Source organism: Pinus tabuliformis, chromosome Q, assembly GCF_031772625.1.
Source record: "Pinus tabuliformis cultivar Carrire ecotype Pingquan chromosome Q, CPIR1, whole genome shotgun sequence".
Lineage (NCBI taxonomy): Eukaryota > Viridiplantae > Streptophyta > Pinopsida > Pinales > Pinaceae > Pinus > Pinus tabuliformis.
This window is the reverse complement of record NC_142296.1, coordinates 438,661,955-438,682,799: the sequence shown is the minus strand read 5'-3', so window position 1 is coordinate 438,682,799 and position 20,845 is coordinate 438,661,955. Positions and strand designations below refer to the sequence as shown.

Genomic DNA, 20,845 nt, shown 5'->3' with positions numbered 1-20,845 from the left:
TGGCTTGATTAATGATGTGCCTAGATGGACCCAGGACTCCTCTGGGCTTGCACTTGTTTGATGAAATTGCCCTATTCCACAGCCTAGATGAATGATGGAGACCACTTTAGGTGATTTTGGAGGGCTAGCACACCCTATTTTGATGCTAACGCTTGATCCTAGGGCTACTACATCACCCATGCATGCCCTAGCAGGGTGACGTGATCCTTCTTGATGATGTCGTCTTGGTGGAGGAGATGTTGCTGGGAGATGTACCCATGCATTTTGGTGATATCACTTGGAGCAAGGAGCACTATTATACCAACTTTGTCACTTTCTTGATGGAGATGCCTATTTTGGGAGGATGACATCATGCTGGAGAGCTTTTCCTCCCACATGTGTGGAGAAATTATGACATATTTCCTATGTTTGTCATTTTGTAAAGCTAACTTAATTTGGCTTGTGACCTCTAGGCCTAGTTGAATGGTTCAAGCCAACTTTTAGAGATTTTTGTTGTAAATTAGTGAAAAGTGACTTGGTTGCCCTCATATAAATAGAGGTAAGTCACTTTCACTTGTTCATCATCAAACACACTCATCTTGTTTTCTCTTGAGCGAGTGCACACTAGAATTCTTGTGTTTTTCTCTTGGTTGATATGGATGAATGATGGAGTGAATTGTCTTGGGAGGGATATTTTTGCATGGAGAGACTATATTTGGATTGATGAAGTGGTCCTTGATTGAATAGTGTAAGTTTGTTGTCATTTTTGTTCCATTTTGCATGCTCTTTTTTGTAATTAGGGTTTCTATTGTGCCATATTCAAAAGTTCAAAATATTTCATGAAATCTTGTTTCTACATGTTATGCAAAATTTGTCATTCAAAAATCCATCAAAGGAACTTGTTGCATGCACCCTTTGAACTTAAATATCCTACTGCAACAAGTTGATAGGGTTTCTACGAGAAGATATTTAGTCTTCCACCCTCTTCATCCAAGTCCTTCGATTGTTGACCTCGCCCTCTTTGACTCCATAGCTTAATCGAATAGAGGCACTAGTCTAATTGTGGGATTTCCTTGTAAAATTTATCTCTTTTCCTTACTTCTTGGTAACTAGGGTTAGCATTTGGTCTAAATCTACATGTTAAGGCAATTTTACATCTCTATGTTATTGTTTTGTTCGTAGGAATTTCATTTAACATATTAAAAAAGGCAAAATATAGCATTAATTGCATGTTTTACCCATAAAAATAGGGGTGATTTCTAGATATTTATTGTCGTTACATGCATTTTCGGTAATTAAAAACTTAAATTTGACCTATCCGTTGCTTACCTATTTGATAGTCCTTAGTCCTTTGTTGATTTTATCATTTAGAGGCTATTTCTTTCTTGTTATATGCTATTGCATGTTGTAAATCTGCACACTTAAAAATCCTAGTTTATAACAGCCTTCCTTTAGTTTATTGGGGTTGGTGAAAAGTGTAACCAAACATTTGTAACTCTTACCTTTGCCTCCTAGGCTTTTCGTGTACCTTATTCCATAACCATTAGACTCCAATCACCCTTGAGCCCTCTTTTATTGAAGACTTTTTTAGGTGACTTATTTGCAAGATCCCTAGAGAGCCATTTGGATTGGAACTCTATTCATCTAATCTCTAAGTCTTTCCAAGGAAGACTCCATTTTGGGGATAATATCCAACCACAGGAATAGAAGGAGAGAGTCCATTGAGGTGACAATGGTGGCTAATCATTTTGTTGCCATAAAACCTACGTTGCCTAGTGAGGCTTTGTAGTAGGGCTACTAGATTTTGTGATAACACTCACAATGGACAATTTGCCTAGGTAAAACTACGGAAATTACATGGATATGAATGGAACTAGGTAAATGCATCACCATATTAGATGACAAACATGCAACACTAAGTGACAATGACTAGGATGTGGCTAGGTGACCACCATGATGACGATCTATGAAGAAAAAGATACACCCCTAAAGCAACCTCCAATAACATTCCAAGATTTTGAAGCCTAAAATGATCCCATCAATCTGCACATGACCATTTACCACTCATTTCAACATAAGGTGTAACAGTGCTGTTATCTTACTTTTAGTGCCAACTTAGTCCTTGTAGAGGACAATTCTAATTGAGATTTCCTTTTCTCGATGGCAAAAAATTTGTTCTTGTGTAACCCTCTACTACAATGTTAGAGTATGATTTTGTTTATTTTCGTTGTATTCTTTCCCTTCAATTTTACTTACTAGATTAGCAAATGGTGGGTATAGGACCCTTGTCTCTGTTGAAGAATACAACTAGGTTCGTTCCTCATAATTGTATTTGAGTCACAATGAAATGCATTTATCAAAATAATGAAAAAGAAATTATTATTATTATGACTTATTAAAGCATGGGTTTCATGATTCGGTCATCACGTTTTAGGTCAAAGTCCCCTTTGAGGACTTCTAGGATTTATTCTGAGTCATTAGAGTCATTGTCCATTAAAAGAGACCCTTCTTGGGCTTTTGAATCATGTAAAAAGATTTATTATTGAGTCAAATAAGGTATTTGTCACCTCCACACCAAGTCGGCCTCAAATTGGGTAATTCAACCTCACCAGAAGCCTATATATATAGGTAGTTCGAATTCATTTGGAGATATCTCACTCACAAGTTCGATATCCAAGAGGAGGCAAAAAAAGTGCGAAATTCGAAGAAGAAAAGAAGTGCTAGAAAGATCAAGATTGAAGTTTTTGGGTCATCTCTCTCTCACATGTGTGGATTTTTTGGTCTATTACTAGAGGATCGAAGTGTTGTTGCTGGGTAGAAGTTGTTGCTAGGCTAAACGCTGGGTTGAAGTTGCTATATTGAAGTTCTGTTGCTGCTACAAGTTGGTGTTGCTAGGTCGAAGTTATTTTTGAAAAGGTTATCATCTACAAAAGGAAGAAAAGGCTGACTTGGTGTGGAGGAAGTCTATTAGAGTCTTGGATTATCTCAGGAAGTTATTAAGGAAGATTTGTTGATTGGGTTTTCCCCTAGATAGGGGTTTTTCCCTGGCTGTCTGCCTATAACTGGTGTTTGTGATCTTTGTGCTATTGTTTTGATAATTGCTTGATGAACTGAAGATAAAAGAGGAACATAAGAAAAACATAAGAATATCACAAGTTACTATCAACATAAAGAAAATATTTCTGCCTTTGTGATTTTCTAACATGGTTTAAGAGCTAAGGTGAAAAAGGGAAAAAGGCAACTCAAAGATCTATTTAAAGAAGAATAAGGAGTTCTAAGAAGCTTTGAATAAGGGTAATCAAAAGGATCATATAAGAAGTCAAGTCTATCATCTTCAAGGACAATGTCTAACTCAATGAAGGGTGAAAACAAACTAGAAGGAGCATCTAACTATAGGGATTGGAAGAAGAGGATAGACCTCATCCTCAAAAAGAATAATGTTTAGGATCTAGGCAAAGGAAAGGTGAAGAAGCCTACAAATGAGTCAAGTGATCTAGAAAAGGAAAAATTCAGGGAAACAAAAATATTGGCCATGACACTAATGGTGGATGGAATAAAGGATAAACTCATCCCCTATATATCCAACGTAGACTCTGCTCAAGAGATGTATGAGGCATTATCAAAATTATTCACTATTAAGAATCTTGGTCAAATAGCAAGTCTTAAAAATGAACTAAGATCTATAAATATGACAAAGGAAGACACCATGGCATCTTTCTTTCTAAGAATAGCCACGTTAAGAGATGAACTCTAGGCAATTGATAAGATAGTACCAGAGAAATAACTTGTAATCACTACACTTCTAGGTTTACCAACATCATGGAGTGCCTTCTCATCAGGTCTCAACAACTGGAAGGAGACTCCTACATTCGAACAACTATGGAATGCATGCAATCAGGAAGAAGTCAGAATTTCTCTAGTAAGCAATAAGGAGAATGAAGAAGAAAAAGTTTCAAATGCCTACTCCACTCATCACAAGAACAAAGGATCATTCAAGAAGTTTAAAGGACCTAGAAGGAAGATATTGAATGCTACAACTGTCACAAGATGGGTCACTATAAAAGTGATTGTCCTGAGAATCCAAGATAAAAGAAGAGAGAAAGGGAATATGCAAATGTTGCTGATGAAGGACCTCCAAAGAAGAACAAGAAGGAAGAATCTGAAGTCAAAGACTTATTTGCTAGGGATTCTTAGGGACTCTATCCTTCCACTCTAAGCTTTTGAATTGTTTTGTATTTTGATTTCTAGAACTTATAGGTTTAACATTCTTTGGAAAAACATTGTTGAATTGTTTTGTTAGAGTTATAAGTATGTATCCCTAGAGATTGGATTAAGAGGGAGCCCTCACCATTTTCCAAAGATAAGTATCTTACTCCATGTATTATCTTTTATAGTTGGTTTTCCTTTTCTTATCTACATGTGTTTACACTAGATGCTAATAACATTTCTTTTTACATTTTCCTTATTTAGGAAAAGCATGCTAATATGCTCTAGGGCTATGGAGAAGATCTTACAAGACAAAGCATTGGAATTAATGTCCTTTAAGGTATTGTATAGAAAAACAACTCAAAGGTATGTCTTAGACTATAAGTTTTGTTTCTCTTTGTTATAAAGGTATACTCATTCATTTTAAGGAATCTACTAACAAGTGTTATGTCTAGAACCTTTGAATCATAGAGATTCTTGTTTGGAGATTAATCATTAGATTAAATCTACCCTCATTAAAAACATTATGTTTGTGGAACCCTAAAAGGTTCTTTGTAAAACCCTAACCTAAGGGTATGCCAATGTTAATGTGATAAACCCTAGTCTACTTAGGGTTACTAATGAAATATAGAAAATACTATTCTTTTGATGTTTGGGGTTTTGATGATAATGTTTTAGTATTGTTATGGAAACCCTAGTCCTTTAGGGTTGGATGGTAATGTGTTCCTAGACCTTGAGGTTTTGGTAAATTAGGGTTTATGAGTAAAACCCTTTTGTATCTAGAGTAATATCCTAGGAATGAAACCCTAGGTGTATGTATGTCTGATCAAAACCCTAGCCTAATCAAGATTGTTATATGTCTGACTTTAAATGTATTGATGTTTGTGTCTTGGGTTTCCCCAATGGATATTGTTGTGATATGCTTGTGCATGATTATGAAATCCTAGATATATGTGCTAACCAAAATTGTTGACGTTCATAAAGTTCTAGGGTTTGTAACTAAGCCCTAGCAGAAGTTTGAATATTCTAGGATATGGTGATATTGTTTCCATTATGATAAAATCTAGGGTTGACAACAAACCCTAGTAGAAGTTGGTCATTGAGTTGAACCTTACATTGTGTTGTGATTGGTTTTGATTGTTGTCATCTAAGGCTAAGTGTCTCATGCATAGAATCTAGGGTTTACATTGAATCCTAGTAGAAGTCTAACATATAAATTTGTTAGATGCATTGTCAATGTACTTGTTTGAATTGCTTTTAGGGTTTGCAATATATTGTAGTAGGGTATGTCATATCCCTGGAAGAAATATTGAGACCTTAGATATAATGAGACTGATATCTCGATTGAGTTACTAATGTGATCTAGGGGTTATAACCTAACCCGAGCAAAAGGAATTGAAGTATAAAAGTGTGTGTCTCTTGTTGTTTGTGAACCTAACTAAGTTTAGGTATTTGTTGTCTAAAGTCTAATGCTTCCATTACTATATGATTCTGATATGGTTAAGTTCGTGCTTTTATATATGTACTTGGTTGTATTTGCTATCTAAGTTGTGTAGGTACATAATTTTCAAGATAATGAAGATGTTCGTAAGCAAAGTTGATTTGATTGATAAGCATGATAAAGGAAGTTATATGAAATGATGATGAAGAAGATGGCTCTGATAAGAAGGATGGAAGCCATGAAAGATTCTCCTATGTTGTAGAAAGAAGTTGATCTCCCTAAGTTAAGAAGGAGCCTACATATAAGGAAGGATATCTCCTAAGTTGAGAGGGAGGGCATATTATAGTCATGATGGATACCTTGAAGAAGAAAATTGGAGAATGAATATTGAGGTGGAAGGAAAACAGGTTGTATGTTGCTGCATGAGAAGTAGGAAAGGAAATTGAATGATTGAGGAAACCTTTGTCTAAATTTATTTGAGAAGCCTCGAAGTCCTATTTGTGAGGCAACATCAAGAAAGTCAGAAGACCCCGAAGCTTTGTGTTTACTCATGAGTATTTGAAAAGTTGTTACTGATTGGGGTTGTGACTGTTCAAGTAAATCTCTCAAGGTTTTTGAGAAAGCATGCTTGAGGTTAGAGAGATTTGATATGTTGAGGCATTGAGTGCGTATAATGCCTAGGAGGACATCTGGATGACATATGTGTTGATGTCTAGTTCCTGAAGTAGTAGGGAGGGTGGCGTTGGTCATAGAGCTTTGACCTTGGATTACACGCCTAGATCCTTGGGTTGATGGTTAGCAAGTAAGCTTGATGGTACCTAGGGAGGCTGAAAGCTTTAGTCCATCTTAGTCCCACCTGGATAGATTGCCCTGGTCAAGAATCTAGTCCGTGGCAACGTAAGTGCCTAAACTCTTCATGGTTCATGTGTTTTGAGATCTTCCATGTACTTGTGAATACCTCCCTAGTTAAGAGGAAATGTTGAAGAATGTAACTAGGTTTGGTCTTCATAATTGTATTTGAGTCACAATGAAATGTATATATCAAAAGAATGAAAAATAAATTATTATTATTATTATTATGACTTGTTAAAGCATGGGTTTCATGATTCGCTCATCATGTTTTAGGTCAAATTCCCCATTGAGGACTTCTAGGATTTATTCTAAGTCACTAGAGTCATTGTCCATTAAAAGAGACCCTTCTTGGGCTTTTGAATCATGTAAAAAGATTTATTATTGAGTCAAATAAGGTATTTGTCACCTCCACACAAAGTCGGCCTCAAATTGGGTAATTTGACCTCACCAAAAGCCTATATACAAGAAGTTCAAATTCATTTGAAGATACTTCACTCACAAGTTCGATATCCAAGAGGAGGCAAAAAAGTGCGAAATTCCAAGAGAAGGAGAAGTGCTGGAAAGATCAAGATCAAAGTTTTTGGGTCATCTCTCTCTCACACATATGGATTTTTTGGTCTACTACTGGAGGATCGAAGTGCTACTGTTGGGTCAAAGTTGTTGCTGGGCTAACTGTTGGGTTGGAGTTGTTGCTAGGCTAACTCCTGGGTCAAAGTTGTTGTTGGATTGAAGTTCTGTTGCTGCTACAAGTTGGTGCTGCTAGGTCAAAGTTATTGTTGAAAAGGTTATCATCTACAAAAGGAAGAAAAGGCTGACTTGGTGTGGAGGAAGTCTGTTAGTGTCTTAGATTATCTCAGGAAGTTATTAAGGAAGAGTTGTTGACTGGGTTTTCCCCTAGATAGGGGTTTTTCCCTAGCTGTCCACCTATATCTGGTGTCTGCGATCTTTGTGCTATTGTTTTGATAATTGCTTTATGAAATGAAGATAAAAGAGGAACATAAGAAAAACAAGAATATCAAAAGTTACTATCAACATAAAGAAAATCTTTCTACCTTTCTGATTTTCTAACAGTCTCCTTCTGCCTCCAAATCTAGTTGAATATTTATTTCTCATAGTTCTGTTGGTCATTTTTGGCCATACGAAAATATATCTATTTGTTTCCAGTAATTATATATTACATAAAGTTATAGAATGCTGGATAAATTGATGATATTTGTCAATGGTTACTCAATGTCATCGTTTAATTCTTTATAGGATGTGCACAATTTGGAGAAACGATTTCCTAATGCATGTGGATAAATTTAGATCCAATGCTAGTAAATAATGATACTAAGTATGTTGAATAATCATAGATTGGCATGTTTGAATTTCCTTGATAGTTGCATAAAATAGTTGTCTATACCCAATGGGTAGACTGGTAATGAATGAATTATGCAATAAATGAATTCCATAGCTTTTGGTTGAATATACCCACATATATATATATCTTGTAGAAACTCACATGTTATACATGCCAATCATCATTCTCATTAGACTATTAAGATTTCTATTCCACGGGTCAATTCCTAGATCAAGAAGATACATAGTATTGTCACAATGAATGTATTCTGTGCAGCTATTTATTGCCAAATATCCATATCATACCAGGTGTCCTTTGGAAGTGTTTCCATGTGAAGTTCAAGTAATTTTTTTTTTTTTCAGGAGTTCTGTGTAAAGAAGCGAGATCGTGTTGAGGCTTTTGCAATGCTTGGTGTTTTTGGTGCACTAATAAGTGCAATCCAATTGTATCCTTATATAGTCTGCTCTTACACAAAAGTATGCTCTGCTATTTCTGAAGTAGAATTGATTGTTTCCTATTGTTATTGGGTGCTTTGACCTTAAAGGATAATTTATCCTCTTTAATCACCAAGTACCTCCATTCTTTCGCTATTTGACTTGTTTTTCGTTAATTTGATCTTATTTTACAATGATTTTATATTAAAATTAATATTAATCTTTTGTTCCAACAGTTATCTATTAAATTTTCTCCCTTTAAATCTTACCACCAGCACTCATTTGTTTCATTATTACAATGTTTTTTTATCCTTGATGATGGGTGGAGTGTTCACTTAAAATGTTGGATGTTTCATAAACTTAAACACAGTTTACTTCCAGAAAGTTTAGGAAACATCGCTTAGCCCCTCTGAAGAAATTTACATGTTTATTGCAAAATTACACTATTGAATATTCAGGCTAGATTTATAGGTGGACAAATAATATCCAATTTCATTTGTATGGATATTATAAGATGTCTCTAATGATATAGATAGTAAACAAATATATCCTGGTGCATTAAGATAGAAGGCTCTGGGGCTTATTCACAATCTCTCATGTCAACTGTTACAGCTTACACCCGTTGAACTGGTGGTTGTCTATTGCACCTCTATGATGTTCAAGCTATATTTGATGACATTAGAAGCAGCTGCTGACATGATAATCCATTAGATAAGGCATGCGAATGTGATATGAAGCCTGAAATATATCTTCTTCCTCTTTGATGGCTTTTACTTTACATTGTAGGCAGTCATCTTTTTGACATCAGCTTCATGCACTTGGATCCAATATGGAATCCAAAATATATTTTTTCTTCGTTACCAAGCTTGGTAGGGTGTAAGTGTGGGTTAGGGTAGACAATTTTCCTTAAAGTTGGGTTTCCAGGTTCACGGGGTGGAATAGTATATATCAACAAAAAGGATAAATAAACACAATGCTAAGTAAGATGAAAAGCAACCTAGTTTTGAAGGAAGCTATGTCATTGGAAGTCTATTAGTTGGCATTTTCTTTTGCTGTTCTTTTCAATCAGCTGAGATATTTTCCTGCTTTCTGGCCACTGATTGGTTGTTTGTTACCCGTATATTCCTCTGGAAAGTGTGAATATTATATGATCTGCATTGCTATTTTTTGGTTTACTCTTGCGTTTCCCCACTGCTTTTTCTCTGGGCCTATTTTCCTTTGGTTCTCTCTTCATTGGTTTGCCTATTTCGTTTTGGGAGTAGGTTTTTTTTATTGGTATCCTAATATTAGGTTAGGTGAGTGTTGGGCTAGTTCATGGCTGTACACGATTTTCATTTTGTCTCACTTTTATTTAGAACTTTAACTCAGTGTCCTTAGTCCTTTTGGAATTCCTCTAGATTCATTTGATTTTGAGGATGAGGCGCAGGACCTCATCAGGGTTTGGGGTAGTATTATTGTGTCGGTTTGGTGGATTAGTGGGATAATCGACTAGATTCTGTAAGGGTTTGACTTGGACAAACTTGATTTGTGAGGCAGAGAACCAACCTGGAAAAGAGTCTGAATCTTTTTTTTGTTTTGCAAATCGTCATAGCCCATTACAGATCACTAACCTATGGGTGTTGCACATGGGATTATGTCCTTTCCTACGTGTATGGTTGTCAAGTTTCCTTGTGAAGTTCCTTTCAAAAGATTACTTTACTTCTTTTGTCTATAGTAGGTTATCCAATTCTTTATAAAACATTACCTACAGGTTATTAGTTGTTCCATTGAAATGCCCATTCAAAGTTTTCGTCAGTATTAACTTGATAAAGAGATTAGACATGAAAATTTTTGTAACAAGTGTGGTTTTATATTTCGTTTCCTTTTGAACATCATTACACATTCCTTGACTCAAGATTTTTGCAGAGTTATATTAGAAAGAAAGGTATTGGAAAGCTTGGACTGGTCTTACACTATTGTGAGTTGAACCTTACATCGAACTAACTATAATTCTAAATAAAATCTATGCATATTGTCATTCTAATTTGAGACATTATTGCATTCATTTAGTTTTTTGTTTCTCTGGTAGTTTTAATTTTGAAGAATGTTATATACATAGAAAATTACTAGATGAACAGATGGAGTACTCTGCTTACTGATTGTTTGTCTAGTAATTTTGCGCTGTCATTTTCTTCGAATGAAAAGATATTCATTCTGGAAATTACAATATGAAATGACTATGCTTCACTTTTGTTATATTACTATCTTTGTTGCTAAAGTTATTAGCACAATTTATTTATGAACTATGAAAATTATGATGTGGACGGAAATGTGGTGAGGTACGATGACAATGAATGGTTGATGTGATTTACCTAATTATATTATACTATTTAATAATTATTATAAATTTATGATCAATTCTCTAAGTAAACATGTCTACCAATGGACTCATTTCTACAGCAAGGCCCGGGAATTCATTCCATAGTGTACAGTCAGCTTGATAGATGTCTTTTGGATTGAAGCCCAGCCTCCAAAATTATACATACCCTGTTATATTCGATGTATCATATCGCAACACAACCATTTCTCCGATATATTGGTTAGAGTTTTTTTTTTCTGCTTCAAATGCAGTAGTGAGTGATCAAACAGAAATTTGGGTTATTGGCATGGATGAGCCCCCAAGTTGGATCCCAAGTGCCTGGAATTTTTTCCGTCCTGGGATGATTGTTTGCTATTTAGGGATCCCATTTGGCTCAGGAAATTCCGCTGGGGATATGTGGGATTGGTGTCTTCAGAGGTTGCCACTGGCAGTTCAAGAATCTTCCTTTGGCTGCTAAATTGACAGTTATTCCCAGAATTCTACAAACTTCACACATTTACTATGTTTCTTGTTGGTTGCCTAGCGGACTTAGTTTACTAGACTGTAAAAGATATTAACGGGCGTTCTTGTGGGCCAAGCAACGAGGTGAGAGAGGGTTACCTATGGTTCCTTGGGATATGTGTCTTCTTCCAAAAAGCAGAAGTGGTTTAGGCTTAATAGATGTGGTTTCTCTAGGTAAAATTTTAGTAGTTAAATGGATTGCGAGGTGTTTGAAGAGATTGGCTCCTTGGCAAGTCCTTTTGAGGTATAGGATTCATCATTCAACAGGATCAACATACACTCAACATATGGGGACCTTATAGACTGATATTACTGCTCACACTACTAGTTCAAACTTCAAAGTATGAGGTTCCTTTCTCTTTATGAGCATCTAGTTCACATGGGCTTTGGGGCTAAGTTTGTGAATTGGAAATTCTTAGGTAGGTGTGGTTGGGACCTAACTCTTTCCCTATTAGGAGATGGAAGATTCAAAATCATTGTCATTGAAATTTCATGTCATAAAGCCCTCAAAACAAGTAAGAAGGGCATCTTTCTATGGAAAGATTTTTGGGACCCTATGTAATATTCCTAACTAGAAAAATACAATAAATAACAGATGCATGAACTAAGCTACAACAAATAAAACTGAATACACAACATGCAATCAGTAAACACAACAAATGGGACCAAATATCTGAGCCATTGTATTAATTTGGAAGAACTGAGTACAATGATAGAAATGGAACCTGGGCTTGCTACTGCAAGCTATGGCAAGAACCCATGTGTGAATACAATGCTCAAGTGCTGGAAAGATCCCCTAGAAAGAATTGTGCATGCCCAGGAAGAACTGTTAGTTGCTGCTGGAAGGAAACTGAAATTCTGTCCTCAATAATGCCCAATCAATCTGCAATTGCAGCCACAGGCTCCTCTCCTAAAACCCTGAAATACCCAGAAAGGGTTTGGCTCAACTCCAAGCCAAAACTGAACCCACAAAGTGATGCGAACTTCCCAGCTAACCAGTGACACGCCTTGCTATAAGAATGTACTATTTTGGCCCAAAAACTGTCTGAAAATTTTTGTAAAATTAGTTGGAGTCTCCTCTCACCAAACCCACAAAAACCGAAAAATCGTTTGGGCCCAATGTTAGTTTTTGTAGCATGAGATATGTTCTAGCCACGAAATTTGGTGGAGAGGCTAGAATACATGAGATCTTGAAAACCCATAAATCGTTTATAGAATTCTACCTAGAAGAGTCTCAATTAGATTATTAGTCGTTTTTTAAATATTTCCTAAGTCTAAAATTAGGGAATATGGTTAATTAATCAATATTAAGTGAGATAAGGTGAGAATCATCTAGAAATCACATAGATCGATCCAAAAATGATCTGTGCCATCTATTAAGATTTAATCTTGATTGTTGGAGTCCCAACAGGGAGATATAAGAAGAGATCGATGTGGTGATGGAGAACACACTAGTGCAGATACTCAGTCGCCCAGGCAGTTCTTTTCTCAATGGCAGAGATTCAGCAGAGAATATAGAGCTAGAGGGTGAGTAGCAGGTGGTAGAGGAAGTTAGCAGCATTCTAGGAGGATATATTCCAGTCCCGAGAAGAGGCAGTGAGAGGAAGGCCTAAATCCCCAGAGTTTCTGCGCAAATACTGCGCAGATGGTGACACAAAAGTCTCAGCATGTGGTTGGGGGGGGAATTTCGATGGCAAAAATTAGCTGTGGGGTGAGAGAAAATTCTCACAATAATTTTGCCAATATTTTCCTTAGATTAGATTGCCAATAGAGCATCTAAATTATTGTACTTATAATTGTTGTTGAAGAATAATAATAAAACCCTCATTTGCTGCATCGATTTTCCCACATTGGGTTTTTCCAGGGACAATTGTCCAAAAATAACTGTGTCAAAATTCTTATGTGTGTGCTAGAATTTCTCAGTTTCCAGTGTTTTATTTTCTGCAATATTTTTATGGTGAAAATTGTAGTTGTGATTTTATTCATTGTTTGTCGTAGCAAATAAATTGCATAATTTAATTTACAGTTAGGAGAATAATTTCCAGTTGTTGCAATAGATGAAATTTTCACATGGTATTAGAGCCTAAGTGATCAATCGGAAGCTCAAAAGTGAAGGAAAGAATTTTTCTGCTCAGAAGGAGCAGCAGGCTGAAATTCTTGAGGCAGTGCAGTTCATTGCCAGGCAGGCCGAGTTGCTTGGGGAAGTTCGATTTTTCAGTGCAAGAGGCAAAAAAAGTTTGAATCTCCCAGATTAGTGATTCCGACAAGCAGAGGGAGTTGCAACAATTCAATTTTTTGCTGAGCAGATTCCTTGTTGTACGCAGAGGGTTTTGCTGTAGGTTGCAGAAGCAGAATCAACATCAGGAGGGGAAGAGGAATAACACACAGTATGACCATGGATCGATTTCATATTCAGGGAGCTTCAGAGTTGTCTTCTAGATTGGAGGATGAATTTGCTTACTTATTAGGCTCAGCTTCACCGGGTGTCTAGTATATTGATAGTGGAGCGTCAACTCATATAACATGGGTTAGAGAATATTTCTCTAGCTACAAGGAGGAGTAGATGGACTTCCATATTATGATGGGAAACAAAACTAAGTTTACTTTATTAGGGAGAGGTACCATCGATTTTCAGAGGGAGTCAGGAGTAAGCACTAGCGCTACAGATGTACTACATGTGCCAAGATTGGGTATGAACCTGATTTCAGTATCCTAGTTATAGGATAAGGGATATGATATCCACTTCGTAGGGAAGAGAGTGTTTATTAAACACTCAAGCTAGAAGAAGGTAAGGCAGATTGGAGTTCGGAGCAACATATTGTATAGGTTGCAACTTGAATCTCCTATGACACTGATAGGCAGTGACGATAGCGGTGGGAAGGATCTGAATGAATTATGGCATAGGAGAATGGGACATATACACCATGTAGCACTCAAGATGCTCAAGGAAATAGTAACAGGGGTTCTAGAACTTGGCACAGAACACGATGATGTGTGCAAAGGATACGTACTTAGCAAGTATGCTAAGGCAGCGTTCCCAAGAGCTAACAACAGAGTAGATTGCGTGTTAGGACTTATACATTCAGATATTTGTGGCCCAATGTCCACTGGAGCTCCCAGCGTGCGGAATTCTTTGTCACCTTTATTGATGACCATTCTAGGAAAACCTAGATCTACTTCTTGAAGACCAAAGATGAGGTCTTTGATTGTTTTAAAGGGTTTAAGGCTCTCATGGAGAATGCAACAGTGAAGAAGATCAAGGTGCTTCTCTTAGATAATGGTGGAGAATATATTGATAAGGACTTCCTAGATTTTTTTGCGAAGAAAGGCATTGGAAGAGAATGGAAAACCCCATATAATCCACAACAGAATGGGGTAGTGGAGCGGAAAAATAGAACCATAGTTGGGGTTGCAAAGGCTATGTTATATGACTAGGATTTGCCCAGGTTTCTATGGGCAGAGGCATGTAACATGACAATGTATATTCAAAACAGGACTCCTCATAGAGCATTGGGGAAGAAAATGCCAGAAGGGGTTTTCACAAGGAAGAAGCCAGAAGTTAATCACTTCAGGATCTTTGCAGCGTTGCTGATTGCCATGTGCCAGATGAAAAGCCTACCAAATTGGATCAGAATGCAGAGAAGGGGTTTCTCCTTGGGTATAGTGGAACCTCAAAGGCATACAAGATCTACATTCCTAGTAGTAGGAAGATTGTGGTGAGACGAGACGTGAAGTTCATGGAGGACTGAGCTTTTAGGAGATCTCATGAGATGCCTGCAGGTGATCAGAATCAGTCAACAGAAGCTCCTTAGGTCTAGCAGCAGGGGCAGCCACAGGGACCGGTAGAAGGATAGTCACAGGGATCGAGTAGAGTGACTAGTACCAGTATTTCCTCAGGTGCGGGAGATTTGGGGAGATCTCAGCAGGCGGAGCAAGAGAGGCAGGATGAGGAGTTGGTTGAACCTCCCACCACTAGTGGTCGAGCTAGCAGAGAGGTTCATCAGACATTGAGAGATGCAGAGGAATTTATTAGAACTCCTAGGGCTAACGAAAGACAACGCATATAACCTGACAGATACCAAGCATTGGTGGCTCAGGTTGCAAAATATTCCAGCTTTCAAGAGGCCACACAACATCAGGTGTGGGTAGACGCCATGGTAGAAGAGTATAGTTCTAGCCTCTATAATGACGAATGATGTTTGGCAAGACAGATCAGTTGTAGGTTCTAGATGGATCTACTAGATCAAGTATGCTGCAGACGACAGTGTGGAAAAGTACAAGGCTAGGTTTGTGGCAAAGGGGTATGCGTAGAAAGAAGGGATAGGTTATGAGGAAACCTTCGCCCTAGTTGCCAGATACACCTCTATCCGGTCAGTTATATCCCTAGCAGCTCAGATGGGATGGAAGATTCACCAGATAGACGTCAAGACAACTTTCTTGAACGGGGTGATAGAGGAAGAGGTGTACATAGAACAACCATAGGGCTTTGAGACTCATGAGAGGCGCACTCATGTGTGCAGATTGAAGAATGTTCATTTCTGGTAGCATCGATTGTGCTCTAAGTCTCAGAATTTGCAGGGAGGCTTAGACATATGCATTCTCCAATACCCAGAAATCGTTTTGGGAAATTCCACCCAGAGACAATTTTATTAAAATAATTAATTATTTTTAATGGGCCCCGAAGTCTAAACTTAGGAAATTAAAATAATTAATGGGTATTAATCTAAACTGTGGGTGAAACTTCTAGAAGCAGGCGGAGATCAAGTCAATATGATCCTAGCCATTGATTAGAATCTAATCTGGGTTGTTGATTGATCAACGAGATGATTATAAGAAGAGGTTCGATGGGCACTTGGAAAACACACAAAGGGGAGATCAGAAGTTCGATTTTCTGAAGCAGAGCAGCTGCCGAAGAGATTTTCAAGAGTGATCTTTTGCAGTGAGGGGCAGGGATAGTATCTGAAGGGAAATATTTCCCGATCGGAGAATACTCAGCAGAGAAGAGAGAGAGAGAGAGATCTAGTAGAGGCAGCACAGAGCCAGAGAGGCTAACACAGAGCCACGTATAAGCCAAGAGGGAATCCAAAAATTTGCTGAAGGAATCGATTGTAGAAGCTGGAAGTCAAGGTGTTAGACCGGGAGGTGCAAATCGAAGTTCCTGGGCAACAAATCGATTAGCTGAAGGGGTGACGCTGACGCTGTCCCCAGAAGGTGTGACGCTGAGCTGACATAGTGACTGCGCAAAGGCAATGCAAAGGCAGCTAGGAGCAATTCATTCGGTGGCTGGATCAACTAGGATTTCCAGTGAGAGTGTGAGGTAACCTCACTTATCTCTCTATCAGTGATATTCTCTGTAACTGGATTTTCGGGAAGGCATCCAGAAATTGTATTCAGAAATTACTACTGCATAATAATAAAACCCTCAGAGCTGCGGCACTGGTTTTCCCACATTAGGCTTTTCTGGGGACATTTGTCCAAAAATAATTATGTAGATGTGTTGTGTATTTCTTTCTTGTTTACTATTTTATTTAAATGTTGAAGGCTACAGTTTATTTTTTTCAATGTTTACTGTAGGAAACAGTAAATAATTTGGTTCAGTAATTAACAAATAGGAGAAACGTAATCGGCTGCCGCAGTAGGAATTTGGGAATCCAAATTTATACATGGAATCAGCTGCCGCAATAGGAATTTGGGAATCCAAATATATACATGGAATCAAAGCTACAGGTGAAACAAGAAAGCAGTGTCGGAAGAGACCAACGCTAAAGGAGAAAGGGAGTTCGAAATTCCCACGGAGGCAACAATTCGAATCCCTAGAGGAATTGCGCAATTCAGTGTAGGAGGGCTAGATTTTCGTGGTAAATCTCTCTCTTTGTGAGTCGACAAAGAGGGAGAATTTCCAGACCAAAATCTGTCAGCGATAGAGGAAGCAGCGCAACAGAAGCTTCAATAGAGAAGGGGTTTCTGGTGGGACACAGTTTTCTGTCGACAGTTGCTAGGCAGAAAGACGTCAGAAGAAAGAAGAGAGACACTTGAGGGAATTTCTTCCTCAGAGAATTCCTAGCGAGGGAATTCGAATTCTCATTTGCTGAGCAACAGTAAGAGAGAGGAGGTCATTCAACTTTTTCGATTGGCAGAGATGGCAACCAGTGGATTGAGAGATCAGGATCATTTGGATGGTGCATCCAACTATGTGATCTGGAAGGCAAGGATTTCGAGCCTTCTAGATGAGCATTTTCTCAAGATCTACATCGACAACATGGTAGTTGAGCCCGTGGATCCAGATCCGCTCAAGAAGTACAAGGGAGAAATGGCGAAGACAAAGAGAATGATCCTCGACGGAGTAAAGGATCATATAGTCTGCCACATCGCTGGAAAAGACATTACCAAGGAGATGTGGGATGCTTTGTCGACGCTATATCAGGGATCTTCCGAGCAGCAAAAGATGTACTTGGAGCAGAAGATGAGATCTATGCAAATACAGAAGGGGGAATGCATTGATCCGTTCCTCACTAAACTTCAGGAGACCCGAGATGAGCTAGCAGCTATGGGGTCAACACCTCAAGGTTTCGAGATGGTAAGACTGGACCTGAATTCATTATCTAAGGAGTGGGAAGTCTTTGTCCAGAGCATCTTGGGCAGGGCGAATTTGCCAAACTTGTATGACATGTGGGCAGATCTTAAGCAAGAGGAGCTGAGGAGAGACTTGGTCAAGTGTAAACTTGACGGAAGAAGCAACAGTGGGTTGAAGCCCAAGGAGGAGGAAGAGAATGCAGCACTCGCATCCAAGGGGTAGCAGGAGCAACGAAAGAAGAAGAAAGATCTTTCGAAGATCAAATGCTCCAGGTGTGGTGAATTCGGTCATTACACAACACAGTGTCCTCTCAGGAAGAAGGACAAAAATGAGAAGCAGGATCCGAAGGCTGCAGCCGTGAAGATCGAGGAGGAGGAGTTTCCATGACAGCCGAGATACCTCTAGGAGGGAGGTGGGCTGATTTAGAGTTGTAGTTCGAAAGGACTAAAGATGGGCAAGATCCTGATAAGTCCACCTCTCGGATCAATTCCTTGCTACGGGAGCCCAGATCAGAAGTAGCAGGATGGACCAGTGTTAGTTGATGCAAATGAGTGCTAGGAGAGACATTTGCAGTGTTAGTTGATGCAAATGAGTGCTAGGAGAGACATTTGCAGTGGATAGGAGTGCCAGAGACTAAGCAGCGCACAACAGAGTTGGAAGCAGTGCAGTGTGCACAGAGCAGAGGTCAGCAACAACGCAGAGGCTTCAGTGGGTCAACGCAGAGACTAGTAGCAGTCAGAACTCCAGCAATGAGATGCATCATACTTAACACTTGTTCAATAATTTGGGATTCTTTTACGTTGCTGATGCAATAGTAGCAGCAGTTGGAAGAGGTTGCAGTGCAGATGTAGTGTTGGCATTCACAGGGCCAACAACAACACAGATGCAAAATTTCAACAGGAGTTGCAGTACGGATGCAGTGTTGACAGTGGCAGGGTCAGCAACAGTATAGATGCAACATTTGCGTAGTTGTTGGTGGGTAGTGATGTCAGGCATCAACAACGCAGAAGCAGATGTTACAGAACAGAGTGATGCTTTAGCAGGTTACATTGCTAGGGCACATTCCTCGCTAAGAAGGAGTGTTGATTTCTAGTAGCATTGGATGTGCTCTAAGTCTCAAAATTTGTAGGGAGGCTGAGACACATGTATTCTCCAATACCTAAAAATCATTTTGGGAAATTCCACCTGGAGACAATTTTATTAAAATAATTAATTATTTTTAATGGGTCCCTAAGTCTAAATTTAGGAAATTATAATAATTAATGGATATTAATCTAAACCGTGGGTGAAACTTCTAGAAGAAGATGAAGATCAAGTAAATATGATCCTAGCCATTGATTAGAATCTAATTTGATCCATTGATTGATCAGCGAGAGGATTATAAGAAGAGGCTTGATGGGCACTTGGAAATCACACAGAGGGAAGATCGGAAGTTCAATTTTCTGATGTAGAGCAGCTGCCGAAGAGATTTTCGATAGTGATCTTTCGCAGTGAACGGCAGGGATAGTATTCGAAGGGAAACCTTTCCTGGTCGGAGAATACTCAGCATAGAAGAGAGAGAGAGAGATCCAGCAGAGGCAACGTAGAGCTAGAGAGGTTGACGCAGAGCCACGCAATGCAACACAAAAGCCAAGAGGGAATCCAAAAAATTGTTGAAGGAATCAATTGTAGAAGCCGTAAGCCGGGGTGTGAGACCTGGAGGTGGAAATCGAAGTTCTTGGGTAGCAAATTGATCAGCTGAAGGGGTGACACTGTCCCCAAAGGGTGTGACGCTGGACTGATGCAGTGATTGCGCAGAGGCGGCCAGAGGCAGTTCATTCAGTAGCTGGATCAGCTACGATTTCCAGTGATAATGTGAGGTAACCTCACTTATCTCTCTGTTAGTGATATTCTCTGTAACTGGATTGTTGGGAAGGAATTTAGTGATTGTATTCAGAAATTACTACTGTATAATAATAAAACCCTCAGAGCTGCTGCACCGGTTTTCCTGCATTGGGTTTTTCCAGGGACATTTGTTCAAAAATAACTGTGTAGATGTGTTGTGTATTTCTTTCTTGTTCAGTATTTTATTTAAAAGGTGAAGGCTGTAGTGTATTCGTTTCAGTGTTTAATGTAGGAAACAGTAAATAATTTGGTTCAGTAATTAAAAAATAGGATAAACGTAATTAGTTACCGCAGTAGGAATTTGGGAATCCAAATTTTCATGAAGTAAGCTCTATATGGACCAAAGTAGGCTCCCAGGGCATGTTATGGTCTGATTGACAGCTACTTGCAGTAGATGGGATTTGTCAAGAGTGACGCAGATCCCAACCTTTACTATTTGATGCTAGAGGGTGAGCCACTCATCCTAGTTTTGTATGTGTATGATCTTTTTTTGATAGGATCATTGTGGCTCATAGAGGACAACAAGAGGAACTTGGCAGCAAAGTTTGATATGAAGGACTTGGGGTTGATGCACTATTTCCTAGGATTGGAAGTGTGGCAAAAGGGTGGGGAGATCTTCCTTGGACAAGGAAGATATGCTACAAATATTCTGAAGAGGTTCAAAATGCAGGATTGTAGACCCATGTCTACGCCCATAATCACCAACTGGAAGAAGATAGATGCATCAGATGACAAGGATGTCGACCCCACCTTGTATAGACAACTTATTGGGTCTCTCATGTATCTGGTCAACACTAGGCTAGTTATTTGCTTCGCAATCAATACTCTCGGTTAGTTCATGGTAGAGCCAAAGAGGGCACATTAGGCAACAACAAGGCATATTTTGAGGTATGTGCGCGACACAGTCGAGTATGGGTTAACATATATCTGAGGGGATGGTGTCAGACTATTTTGAAAATTCCAATACTGGAATTCTATTGTAGCAACTGGAAATTATTCTCCTAATTGTTAATATTATTTAACAATTTATTTATTGTTTGCTATGGAAAATACTGAATAAATCACACTACAACCTACACAAATAAAACTGCGAAAGAATAAACGTTGGAAGAAATGGTAGCACACACATAAAAATAACACAGTTAATTTTGGACAAATGTCCCCGGAAAAACCCAACTTGGGAAAACCGGTGCAGCAGATGAGGGTTTTATTATTATGTAACAGTGAAATAATCTAAGTACAATCTGGATGTGAAATACTGGCAATCCTGCAGAGA

General features: G+C 38.5%; 1 protein-coding gene across 4 annotated transcripts in view; it reads left to right on the top strand.

Annotated features, from left to right (window-relative positions):
* LOC149220101 (uncharacterized) overlaps positions 1–20,845 on the top strand; it is a 492,965-nt gene that overhangs the window by 310,659 nt on the left and 161,461 nt on the right. For 3 of the 4 annotated variants that reach the window (XM_089382723.1, XM_089382721.1, XM_089382724.1), the window contains 2 exons: positions 8,180–8,262; positions 10,157–10,208. The exons of the other annotated variant lie outside the window; for it this stretch is intronic. In XM_089382723.1, coding sequence (XP_089238849.1) covers positions 8,180–8,262; positions 10,157–10,208 — 135 coding nt within the window. The remainder of the gene's footprint in view (positions 1–8,179; positions 8,263–10,156; positions 10,209–20,845) is intronic. 4 annotated transcript variants of the gene reach the window in all.